The sequence below is a fragment of the Garra rufa genome, chromosome 22 (genome assembly GCF_049309525.1).
Source record: "Garra rufa chromosome 22, GarRuf1.0, whole genome shotgun sequence".
Taxonomy (NCBI): domain Eukaryota; kingdom Metazoa; phylum Chordata; class Actinopteri; order Cypriniformes; family Cyprinidae; genus Garra; species Garra rufa.
The window spans coordinates 21882486-21896435 of record NC_133382.1 but is presented as its reverse complement, the minus strand read 5'-3'; the positions used below and the strand labels follow the sequence as shown (position 1 = coordinate 21896435).

Below are 13950 nucleotides of genomic sequence, written 5' to 3'. Positions count from 1 at the left end.
CATTAGTATTGCATTCTTCTCATGGGCATTTAACAGTATTCGACATTTAGTCTGAGTTAAATCTCATGCCTAATAATTATGCACACCTGAATATAAGAAGTTTTTCACTTCCAGCCTTCGTGGACAATTATGTATCACTTATAAGTGATTAAAAACAAAACCAATAGTAGTTATTAAGAATAATGTAGCTTGGAATTGGTAAAATGTGCTTGGAAAAAAAAAATAGGACCGGAATATCAACTTGCCTAATAATTCTGCACGCACTGTAGATTTGATGCTCAGGGAATGCATGCACTGATTATTTGGAAATCCCGGACGAGCCCCCAATGAAGCAGTCGTGGCCTAATGGTTGGAGAGTTGGACTTGTAATCCAAAGGTGCATCTCAAGTCGAGTCTCAGTACTGGCAGGGATTGAAGGTGGCTTGAGCAAGGCACCGAACCCCCAACTGCTTCCCAGGCGCCGTAGCAAAATGGCTGCCCACTGCTCCAGGTGTGTGTTTGTTCACTACTCACTTCTGTGTGTGTACACTTGGATGAGTTAAATGCAGAGCACAAATTGCAAGTATGGGACACCATACTTGGCCTCTTGTCACGTTCTTTCCTTCATCTGATACACTCTTGGTGAAGTTTTTCGTTTTTCAATTAGATCTAGAAAGGTCAAAACAGCTGAGAAGCGGCATAATCTTTGCAAACTTATTGCTAGGGGTTACATATTTTTGGACCAATTGCAGTAAGTAGTTGTTAACAACTGCTACAAAGTCTGAAAGTTCTGCCGGTCTGCTTTGAATCAAAAACACTTTTTTTGGATAGATTTTCTCATTCTTTCCTTGTTTTCATTAGAAATGGATTGGCTTCTTAAAAGTCATGATACGCTGAGCTGTCTGTTAACCCGTACCAGTGACACTAGTTGAGCAAGTTGAATCGACGACAGAGCCTGTCAGTGAGAGGGATCACTCTGATTGGTTGTTCGTCTTGGCGAACCAGTGCACACAATAATGGAGGGGATGAAAGCATACAAATGATGAAGCCATGATGGCACACAAAGAACTCAACTTAGCTAATCCATCTGTGGTGAGCAAGATTTGTTTATGGTTTGCATATTCACAGTCCTAGATCTTGCTTTGTCTCTTTTTGAATGATGAATACAGGCTACTGGAGAGTTATTTCCTCTCAGGCAAGTGCAAAATGTTTATGCAAGTTGGTTGCTGGATGTAATTTTTGCATTGTGTTCAAGCACAACGAGATGCAGGTGATGTGAAGCAACAACACAATCTGCTTTTATTGACATTAGTGCTTTTATGTGCACATTTTCCAAAAGCATTCATGTAAATGTTAAAATGTTACACCTCACTCAATTTCCTTAATGCTATAATATTTGTTGAGGTCAGCTCCCTCAATTTTGTCTCTCATATTCACACTCTCAGCATCTTGTTCTTCCCTTTTTCTCCCTTGGGCCTTTCCTCTCCCTCTTTCAGCTTGGCTTACACTGGTTTTTGTACACTGTTTGTGTTTCATCCGTTCTCCCTCTTTCTCCCTCACTCTTCCTCCCTCTCTGCACGTCTCGCTTCGTGCTGTGTTTGCTGATGTGGAACTTAGTTGGGGATGTTTTTGTGGGCCCTGGGTTGAAAGGGTTCCTCAGTGACCCTCCGCAGCTGGTGGCTCTGCCATACTTCCTCTTCTGCTCCCGCTTCTCTCTCTCTCTCCCTCTCTCTTTCCCAGTGTTCATCAGTATTCCTGTACTGCCATTTCCTGTGTGAGACACGCTGCAGATTCCTCCCCTCTCCTCCCTGATCTCTGCCCAGACACACTAAACACAGAGCTCATCCTTTGGCATCACTTTAGAGGCTCACCCTGCTCTGCACGCTTGACCTGCTCTGGGTCTCCTCATCTCTTTCTGGGTCTGCAGGGTGGAAGGCTGCTTTCTACTGTGCTGTGTACAAGGGTTTATTAGGGTTAAGCTGTGTTGCGAAATACAGGGTTATAGAGGGACAGATTTTATTATTCTCAGGAGAACCCCACTTACAAGAGGGTCAAGGACTTTAGACTTTGTTCTCTAGGTTAGGAGGAACCAATTCGCACAGCGGTGAACTCAAGATGTGGTTGTGTCTTGTACATGAACAGAAACAGCAACCTGTGGTAATCCATAATCACTCCTTGTTATTGTAAGTGACATCTTATTTAGTAAAAATAGCAGGTGGGAATACAAGATGGGGTTGTTTACTGAATGTTTGGCTTCATTTGATTCCAAAACCATAATGATATGCTTCTGTACCGTCAATAAAGATATCACTGTACTATTTTATTATCGTTCTAAACAGTCTGGTGCCATGCTGGCATGCTACATACCCTCTGGCACAACTGAAATGACTGGACTGAATATAAAAGAGTGCCTGAAGTTGCCATTTCTGTGCAATATGTGTGGGCATGTGTGTTTTTAATGGTTTGATGTTCTACTGCGGTTGACCCTATACTTTGGCATGAGCTTTTGTGTGACCTGAGGCCTTTGGGAGAAAACACATCCTCCATCTTGGTACCACCAAGCCTAAAACTAGCATACACACAGATACAAAGCGAAAGATAACAGATGCTCCTTTTCTCTGCCATATTTCCTCTCTGAGGTGAGTATATTCTCTAGGTATTGTGGACTGATTGAGTTTGACATGTACAGGTTTCATATGTGACAGAATGCTGAATTACAGACTTTCTGAATCTCATAGTCTGCGTCTCATCCCAAAGCATGCTGAAACGTCTCCAAGTATCATAAGAGAAATGTGGCTATTCTCAATGGTTTAGTGAATGATTTAACACATGATAAAATACAAAAACAAGCATTTTCACGATTCATGACATTTCCTTGTTTTCTCTGTGTTTAGGATGCTGGGGAAATGGTGCGTTCCTTTGTGGGTGGTTTGGAGCTTATTGTTAACTTGCTAAAATCACAGAATAAAGACGTGCTGGCCAGTGTTTGTGCAGCCATTGCCAAAATTGCCAAAGATGTGGAAAACCTGGCAGTTATTACAGACCATGGTGTGGTTCCCATGCTGGCCAATCTCACTAATACAGTAAGTGCTGATCTAGTCATGTTTCACATTGACAAATTCACTTCTCTGAAATTGTCCTACCAGTCATTTCACAATCACCCTCATGTCGTTCCAAACTCGTAAGACCTTTGGAACACAAATTAAAATATTTTTGATGAAATCCAAGAGCTCTCTGACCCTGCCATGTTCAAGGCCCAGTAAGGTAGTAAGAACATGGTCCATGTGACATCCGTGGTTCAACCTTAACCCTCTGGGGTTAATAACCGTGCTGCGCTTTCTCCCTGATAACCCCTAAAGGAATTTAAATTACACCGTCATTTTTGATCATACAGATAAGAGCAATACATCATTCAAATCTGTAAAGGGTTTTTTGTATTTTGGTGACCAGATACCTTGAAGACTTTGAAGACTTTGATTCTCTGACAGTGCTGTACTAACATCAGATGTACATTGGGCCAATGTTTTACATAAAATATGGTAAAATAACCTCTATGACTACTGATGATGTGACTGTTTTTTTCTTGAATCCATGGAAAGAAGCAGCAAACACTGGAAATATCAGGTATGGGTTACTTATTTCACTTGTTGAACAGAATCTGTTTGACAAAGTCTGTTCACATCTCTGTGTTAAGATCAGTATGCTCAAAATGTGTCTTTGGCCTTCTATATTGTGTATGTATATTTTTCAAAAAAAAAAAATTTTTTTACAATCTTTTCACATTTTTCTACTTACTTCCCTCAAAGTAACAGTCACACAGATGGGCCATTAGGGGATGGCCCTTTGTCTCTCAGGTGTGAATCACTAAATGTTCATGGCCATTGTCACTCCCTCGCATACAGGTTTTCTATCACAAAACGTCCTAAAAAAGAAATCAATATATTGTTTTCTGTGAACGGGATGATTTTCTGTACATCGTTTTGTTGCAAAAACACTAGTCTACGACATCCTGTTCTCCAATTTTTTTAAACAAATTTTCTGTTTGTTTTTCATGGCCTTATTTAATTTCCTTATTTCTTATTACTTTCCGCAATTTTCTCAAAAACACAAACATGTACATTCATACTGCTCACATATTATTGTAGCCCAGTTTGTGTTGAATACAGTGTAACCAGACTTTAGACATTAATATGTTTTAAAAATACTGTCAGGGCATGTTAAAACTTCTCAAGGCCCCTTAAAACACCCTCAGACCCCAGAGGGTTCATTTTAGCTACAGAAAACGTTTTTGTGCGCAAAGAAAACAAAGACAATGACTTTATTTATAATTTCTTTCTTCCTTGTCACATTACATGGACTATCTTAACGATGTTCTTCCTAGCTTTCTGGGCCTTGAACGTGGCAGTTGCGTTGCTGTCTACGCAGGGTCAGAAAGCTCTTGGATTTCATCAAAAATATCTTAATTTGTGTTTGGAAGATGAACGAAGGACTTACAGGTTTGGAACGACACAAGGTAAGTAATTAGAGACAGAATTTTCCTTTTTGGGTGAACTATGCTTTTAATGTACTTTTTCTATTACTGAAAATTAATTATAACCATATGTTTTATTGTAACCATACTAAAAATGTCTAAAAATGTAATTAGGTTTTCTCTGTCTCTCTCTCTTTGTGTGATCATACAGGTGAACGATAAGTTACGGCGATACCTTGCAGAAGCCATTGCCCGCTGCTGTACGTGGGGAAGTAACTGTGTATCATTTGGGGAAGCTGGAGCTGTAGCCCCACTGGTACACTACCTTCGCTCAAAAGACCCTTCGGTGCACCAAGCGACAGCCCGGGCTCTGTTTGAGCTGTCTAAAGACCCAAACAACTGCATCACAATGCACGAAAATGGAGTGGTCAAGGTACTGATTGTACTGCTTGTTAGTTTTATATGGACCCTGGACCACAAAACCAGTCTTAAGTAGCACGGTTATATTTGTAGCAATAGCCAAAAATACATTGTATTGGTCAAAATGATCCATTTTTTAATGCCAAAAATCATTAGGATATTAAGTAAGAATCATGTTCCATGAAGATATTTTGTGAATTTCCCCCCGTAAATATATCAAAACTTAATTTTTGCTTAGTGATGTGCATTGCTAAGAATTTCATTTGGACAACTTTAAAGGCGATTTTTCTCAATATTTAGATTTTTTTGCAGATTTTCAAATAGTTGTATCTTACCCAAATACTGTCCTATCCTAACAAACTATGCATTAATAAAAATGTATTCAGCTTTCAGTTGATGTATAAATCTAAATTTCAATGACCCTTATGACTGGTTTGGTGGTCCAGGGTCACATATTTCCATACTAGTCACCTGCTTACACATCTGATTTTTTGGATTGCTAGCTGCTAAAATCTCTCAACTGAGAGATTTCCCCAAAGTACAAGCAGGGTTGGCACACCACAGCTTGCGAAATGTGAAAACATCGCTAATAAGCTTTGAAAGGATGTGTTTCAAACATTTTTTGAGCAATGAGGGCAGGAGAACAAGGCATGTTCTTTCTTTTTTTGTAGAGGGGCGGGGGTGATGATTTGGTTTGGTGGGGGGACGGAAGTTAGAGCGTTTTCTAACCGTCATGGGAATTCAGCAGAGCAAACAGCAGTGTGTATACTAAGCTTCGCTCCGCCACCCCCCAGTTATCCCCTGTGCCCTAGCATGCCAGGGCTGCTGAGCATTGAAAGGCTGTTGCGTGGGGAACGGTTGCTCAGCAAGCTGCTGGGAAGAAGGAGCAGAATGTGACTGTGGCATGACTTTGGCCAGGACAGACTGGTGTGGGGTGACAGAACACTGCTGGGATACTTTCTGAGTGGCACTTTCTGGAACCTACTCAATGCGGTGCTCAAATCAAAAGATACTCGCTACGTTAGACAACAATGCCTTACATGGTCTTTAAAACTTTCCGTAATAATTGCTCAATTTACAAGTAACTAAACGGATTTATGTGTTAGGTGTGATGTAGATTTTATTGCAGGGTTATTTAGGGAAAACCGCTCTCCGCTGAAGCCAAAAATCAAGCATTTCAAGATGTGGCCGTTGGAGTGACAGGTCTAGACTGCTGCAGCTCAAAAGAAACCTAATGCATTTTATTATAGAGCTTTATAATGTCATCTAGTGATTAGCATAAACTATTCCTCTGTACCTGAACACTAGTGAACTACGTATTCCTCAGTAAAAGATGCATGGCATTTTATTTCTGCCATGTACACTGTAATTCAGATTAAGAAGAAAAAACTTGTTTTGCCAATATTCAAATGTAACCACATTTCACTTTCCCAATGAGATTTTCACATGAGAAAACTGTTTGAGAGCTCGTACATACAGTTAAAAAGCTTCCCCCACACCCCCAATAACAACTGGATATAAATTATGAGAGTGGTTGTCGTGTTGCAGCCAAATATTTTTTCCCATGTTCCTTTAATGGTGTGCTGTAGTCTGATGTGCTGGTGCAGTGAATGTGGTTCAGCTCAGCCCATAATTGGAGGCTGGACTGAACTTTGGGTGTTCCAAAAGAGTAATGTCCAATTTGCAAAAATCGTTAAGGCGAATGTTTTTTTGCCCGGTTCAAGCAATGACAAAAACTGGACAGCTCTGTGTTTGTGTCTGCGTGAATGCTTGCACCATCCAGCCTTCAACTGCGCCCTCATTACCTCTTTAACTTGTTCTCACTGACATATTTGCTGCCTCCACCTGAACAACCACAAGCAACTGTCATTTAAAATGATATATAGGCTTTTGTGACAGAAGATGTGTTAAAACAATATTTCCTACCATTGTAAATGAGTTTCGAGAGACAGTTTATCGGGGAACGATGTCTGCACAGCAGTCTAATTTATGAAGGGGTGTAAAACTCAAGACTGCCTCTTGCTATTATTGCAATCGTATTTCAGAGTCAGAAGCTCTTGTACACCCAACAGCTTAGAGCTGTAATGATTTCCTCCGCTCTCTCTCCCTTTCGCGCTTTGCATGCTGTGCCCTCTCAGACTTATGTTCTGTCTGTAACTTTGCAGCTCGACGTTCTTAATGGTGTAGAACTCAGTCCCCCAAGCTTTAGCAGAGGAAATTAAGCATTGAGAAGAAAGTATTTTACACTGGAAAATACATTAGAGATGGTCTCTGCACCCTCCAGCCTCTCTAAATCCTGCGTTACACTTTTTACACAATTTATTTAAACTCAAAAAACAACTTTTAATATTCCATTTGAATATTTCATAAAATATGAAAGAGCATTTTAAATTGGTTCTAAAACAAAAGCCTTTTATGATTTTACAAGTGTGTTACACCTCCAAAAACAGTTCAGCCCACTTGGGAAAGACACAGACACATTGTCTGTGAACACCGTTCAACATTGTGTGTATGAGCGTCCTGTAGCCTGTGGTAATTAAACACACACTCCGTTTGATTTGACATGTACGCTTAGTATCTCACAGCTTTCATTCGGATGTGCCTCGTTGTGTCTGATCCTCAGGAAACTCTTTTCATCCACTCTCACTTTCCCTCCAGCACACCGCCACAGCTTTGCAGATTGTTTGTTGAAACCATAAATCCTTGCAGACAGCTTTAGCCAGATTTTTCTATTAAAGAACTCCTTTCATAGACTAAAATACCTTAGCGAGACAAATTACAAAATACGAACGGTAATTATCAGCCATTTTTATGTGAGAGGATTCCAGCTGGTGCGAGTTGCCAGATCCTGGCATGTTTTGCGCAAATTAGACTGTATTTTCTTTGAGGACTTGTCTTGTGTGAAAGTCTTTGTTTTCCCTCTTGCGCTGTTTATGTTCAAAACAATCCAGTATGCATGCAATGGTGCTTACATATGCAAAATATAAAGGAGAGATGTAAAAAGACCAAGACTTAGTTTTGACCTGTAGAAATATTCCATACGTTTCCTTTTAGTCATGGTCTGCGTGTAGCAGGTTGAAGCTGGTGTGGATATGGCAAGCAGATGACGTCCTTATACACACTCGGGTTATTCAGTCTTCCTGCAGTCTCTCTTTCTCTCTCGCTCTCGCTGAACTCTCTGATCTGGCTACTGTAGCATGTGTCTGAAGTTTGGAGTGTTTTATGTCTTGAAACAGCATGACTCGACCCTCTGTTTCGTCTGAGGTGAGGAATGCAGGCTATCTCAGGTGTGAGAGTGTAAAAAGTTTAAGAGATGTGTGTAGATGACATGAATAGGTTTAAAAGACTTTTTTCTTAGCATGTTTATTGAGGCATAAGAAAAAAAAAACTGTAGGCAGAGCCTGGAAAAGAACAAGAGTAAAGGCCATCGCACAGTGAGTACAAAATTTTCGAATTTTCGAAATTTCCGCACATTAAAAAAATAAATATGACCTCACGTTGTGTCAATCATGTTTACACACTGCCTCCGAAACTTTCGTCCGTCATAAAAAAATCCGTAGCAAGCATGATGGCGAATATGAAAAAAACAACTCAGTGTGCAATGACCTTAAGTGAATAGACTAATAGAATAATTTCAACCCAAAAGAGTAGATGGAAAATACTAAAAGAAAGGGAAAAAGAGATAGGCAAGGCAAGGCAAGGCAAGTTTATTTATATAGCACATTTCATACACAATGGTAATTCAAAGTGCTGTACATAAAAAGGAATTAAAATCACAATAGCATAAAAATTTAAAATAATAATCACAACAATAAAAACAAAATTAAGAACATTTAAGATGATTTAAAAAAAAAAGAAAATGATTTCAAATTAATTAATACAGTAAAATGATTATACATAAAATAATGCAAACTGTTCGGACGTAGCACAGTGCTCATTCAATAAATGCACAACTAAACAGGTGAGTTTTGAGTCTGCATTTAAATGTGGCTAATGTATTAGCACATCTGATCTCTTCTGGAAGCTGATTCCAACTGCGGGCGGCATAATAGCTAAAAGCAGATTCCCCTTGTTTTGTGTGAACCCTTGATATTACTAACTGACTCGATCCTAGTGATCTGAGTTGTCTGTTAGGTTTATATTCAGTGAGCATATCTGCAATGTATGTAGGTCCTAGGCCATTGAGTGCTTTATAAACAAGTAAAAGTACTTTAAAATCTATCCTAAACATAACTGGAAGCCAGTGTAAGGACCTAAGGACTGGTGTAATATGCTCTGATTTTTTGGTTCTAGTCAGAATCCTGGCAGCAGCGTTCTGTATGAGCTGCAGCTGTCTAATGGTCTTCTTGGGAAGGCCAGTGAGGAGACCATTACAATAGTCTACCCTGCTGGTGATAAAGGCATGAACAAGTTTCTCCAAATCTTGACGGGAAACAAAACATCTAATTCTTGCAATGTTTTTAAGATGATAGTATGCTGATTTAGTTACTGCTTTAACATGACTACTGAAACTGAGGTCTGTCTCCAGAATCACACCCAGATACATCTTACATCACTTATGAGTAAATATTCTCTTAAAAAGTATATATAAAGATTTCCCAATTTAATTCAGTTCCAGTTTTGATTCTATTGATGATATTTCAATTTAATTAGCTTTATGTCAGCTACATTTTGAAGAAATTTTGTTGCTGCTAATATGCTGTATAGACTATATAGACCTATATAATGTTTTTACTATTAACTAAAAAAAATTTCAGTAATTGGAAAGAAGCTGAAATAAAATCTAAATATATGAAGGAAAACTACCTTAATACTAAAATGACTAAAAATAAAGCTATATATTAAACACAAACTAACAATACATTAAAAAAATAAAAGCTAATTCAAAATATTAATACTATAATATATAGTATAGTATAATATATATATAATATATATAGTATATAAATGATACTGACAATACTTTTTTTAGACTGATTCAAACAGATAACTTTGACTGATAACAGATAACAGACTAAACTAGTCATACTTTTTGATTCACAAAAAAAGCATGAGAGACATTTGTTCAGGATTGAATGTTTTTGATTGACTAAAAAAAGAACTAGTTGATATGAGTCATTTGTCGTGAATCGGATTACACTGATCGTGTTGTGTTTTTGTGTGCAGCTCACTAAAACATTTCAATGGGCCATTTAGGCCCTGTTTACACTAGTGCGTTTTTGTTTTAAAACAGCGTTTTAAAAGGAAAATGATCCTCATCTACACTGGCATTTTCACTGCTTTTCAGAAACAATTCCCAACTACACTACATAGCCGAAAACATGTGTCACATGACCATTCAGTTTGCATACGTCATCAAGGATGTCTTATTTAAAGAAGTAGTTCACAGAAATGTGGAGATAATTTACTCACTCCCTTGTCATCCAGATGTTCATGTCTTTCCTTCTTCAGTCGATAAGAAATTATGTTTCTTGAGGAACACATTTTAGGAATTATCTCCATATAGTGGACTTCAGTGGTGCCCCCAAGTTTGAACTTTGAACGTTAGAGCTTCAAATGGCTCTAAATGATCCCAGCCAAGGTAGAAGGGTCTTATCTAGCAAAACGATCTGTCATTTTCTAAACAAATTGACAATTTATATACTTCAAACCTCATCTTGTCTAGGACTATGTGAACTCTTGTTTTTTTTATGGTTCAAGACAGTTAAAGTATGTCAAAAAACTCCCATTTCGTTTTCTTCCCCAACTTTAAAGTCATCCTACATCGCTGCAGAAGTGCTAACCCAGTGTTTACAAAGTGAACATACAAAGAAGATCAAACGCCCTTCACAAAAAAAAGGTAAAACAGCAATGTAGGACGATTTTGAACTTGAAGAAGAAAACGAGATGGGACTTTTTGACATACCGTAACTGTCTTGAACCGTAAAAAAAAAACAAGAGTTCACGCAGACCTAGATAAGACGATCAATTAAGGTTAAAAAGTATAGAAATTGTCAATTTGTTTTGAAAATGACAGATGGTTTTGTTAGATAAGACTCGTGAATGTGGGCAGCCCTTGCCATTGTTTTCAAAAGTCCGTTTTTAGTTTTCAAACTAAAATGCAGTCTGCAGTGTTTCTGGAAGTCTTCGGTTTAGAGGGTCAAAATCGCCAGAGTAGCGTAAATGACAGGTGTAGCAACCATAGCAAAAAGTTATGCGTTTTAAAACTACAACGCACTAGTGTAAATGTAGCCTTAGGAAACAAGCTATTTAGAACTGGGTCCTAGTCGATTAATGAATAGAGAAGGAAACTGGAATATGTAGTTAAGAGGTAAAGGGAAAAGAGTGAGGATAGAAGACGAGAACAAGGAGAGGCAGGGTGAACAGGGGCTTTTACTGAGATTTAAACCCTCTCCTCAGGAAACGGCAGCTTACCGCTGCCGCACTTAACACCGCAACACCTACATGCGTGACATGGCATGTGTGCGCAAGCATGCGTACATGTGTGAGAAGTTATGTACATGTGCTTGTGCTGAAAGAGAAGCCTGGGAAAACATGTTTTCGCTCTACCTTCCTGGAGGTCAGGATCCTCCCGCTCTTGCGGCACATAAGACAGAAGAAAGTCTTAGAGGCTCTCATTCATTTTTCAAACATGAGGCAAGTTATCATGTTACTGAGGTTTGGGAGTATTTAACAAGTGGGCTATTATAGTCTGTTCAGGAACCAGCTGGGAGAGCTGAGAGGGGCAGGGGTAGACAGAGAGCAGTGCTTATCTGAGGCTCCGCTCCAGGCCCTAGGAGCCCCTGTTTGGCCACGGCTGAATAACACTCTATGAGCTCTGGCAAACGGTGGCTGACCCTGTCGCGGGCATCCTCTGACTGCTCACAAAAGCAGCTTGTCTGAACGTGCTGGCATGTTGCTCCAGCCTCGTGTTTGCATCCGTTCACCTCTTCGAGGTGTTTTCAGATCTATTTTAAAACGGCAAATCTGAACATGATAACTGATACATTCATGCGCTGGAGAGAGACTGCTGAAATTCTGTGAAGAACCTGGAAGCGATTTTAACAAATAAAGAATCTAGAAGAGGAGAGATGCTATCGAAGCTGTTGTTTTTGTGTATGTCAGTTCAGTTCAGGAATCCGGTGGAGCTCACAGATAGAATATTAGTCTTTCCATCTGTTTATTCTTCACAGCAGGGAATTTTGGGAATGTCTGTGCCTTGGCTTAGTGTTGTCTATATAAACTTGGTGCATGTGTGTATAACATGAACATGAGTTCAAACTTAGCCTTAAATAGACTCAAATCCACAAGCACTGACACAGTTTTAGACAGGATTTTAAGGATGCGCATTATATTGGTACAATACATTACTGATGGATATTAGAGATTTTTTCTTAAAAATTCATTTAATGCTCAACCGAATAAAGTTCTGACTTTGCTCATTTTCAGAACACAAAGGAATATATTCTCTCATCCATCTATTAAAAGTCAATTGCAACCAAAATGTTCACACTTCCAAAAGTACAAAAAAAGAGACATGGATTAGATATAAACCAAATGAATCAAGCAGTTTAATTTAAGTCTTCTGAAGAAACCTTGAGTGAATAACAGATTTAATTTAGTATTTTATTCACATGAACACACACAGAGCATATTAAATATGGTAAACACTGGAACCATAAAACAAATATGGACCCATAAACAATTATGGTTCTTTCATGCTTGCTTGACTTGCAGCGTTTGTGGGGCCCTATGAAATCCATTATATTTTTTTGCCCTATTTCCGTTTTATTATTTTTTTTTTTTTCCTAAATTCAGTTTTTTTTTGTTTTGTTTTTCCACTCTTTTTTTAGTGGTTAAACTAAAAATATGAATCAAGCATGTCTATTTAATTATAATCATGGAACTTACACAATTTAACAGCAATTTGTTAAAAGTTTAACAAAAATCAATTTTAAGGCCCTATGAAATTCTTTTAGTTTTTGACCAAATTCTGTGTTTTCCATAAATTTTTTGGATTCCATTTTAATGGCATCATTAGATGTAATAATCAAAGCATCTCTAATTCATTGGTTTCCTTTTTTCAGGAGTTGTCTTATTTACATTGTTCTAGTAAATAAATTCTGGTAAATAATTGTTCTGGTAAATATTCCTTTAAAATGGTGTTCTAATAATATAATTTAATCTCTATTGAGCGCATTTGTGATATTCATTCACACAGAGAGAGCAGAACATGCAGAAGTCATATTTAAATCTTTTTTGCAGCTTAATGGTGTAAGTTTACTTCCAGAACAAACATTTACAGATAATTTACTCACCACCTTGTTATCCAAGATGATCATGTATTTCTTTCTTTAGTTGTAAAGAAATAGTTTTTTTAAGGAAACATTTCAGGATTTTTCTCCATATAGTGTACTACTCTGGTGCCAAAATGCAGTTTAAATACAGCTTTAAAAGACTCTAAATGATCCCAGTCGAGAAAGAAGGGTCTTATCTAGCAAAACGATCGGTTATTTTCTAAAAAAAAATTGACAATTTATATACTTAACCTCAAATGCTCATCTTGTCTAGCTCTGCATGAACTCTGTGTATTATATAAACAGAATTTGGTCAAGACAGTTAGGGTATGTCTCCTCCAACTTCAAAATCCTCAATATCACGTTTTGATGTGAGTGTACTGAGTCACTTTTCATTTGCCAAAGTTTGTGACATTCCCCGTTATACAGTAAATTCAATTTTTATGACTGGATTCCATTATTCTGTCTGTGTTTACAGCATCACGGAAATCATATGGCCTTAAATTTAAATCATGAAAATAATCTCTAAACACCGAAATGCTGAATAAGCAAACAGACTGAGTTGACTTTTAATGTTTTTATTTATTTGAATATATATCATACTCACCCTTATGAAAATTAACCAAGGTTTTATTGTAGTAAACCCCATGTTTTTTAGCGTATTGATTACCATTTGTATAACCACAGTTTAACTACAAATGCCATACTTAAAATATGGTTAGTGTAGCAAAACCATGGTTAATTTTAACCAAAGTACACTCAAAAAAATAAATTGTTCAATGAACATGATTTAATCGTAGCACC

The 13950-nt window shown here is 38.0% G+C and overlaps 1 protein-coding gene across 1 annotated transcript in view; it reads left to right on the top strand.

Annotated features, from left to right (window-relative positions):
- The window catches only part of odad2 (outer dynein arm docking complex subunit 2), a 71194-nt gene that overhangs the window by 52451 nt on the left and 4793 nt on the right, over positions 1-13950 (top strand). Inside the window, exons 18-19 of the mRNA XM_073828652.1 lie at positions 2874-3062; positions 4662-4883. Coding sequence (XP_073684753.1) covers positions 2874-3062; positions 4662-4883 — 411 coding nt within the window. The remainder of the gene's footprint in view (positions 1-2873; positions 3063-4661; positions 4884-13950) is intronic.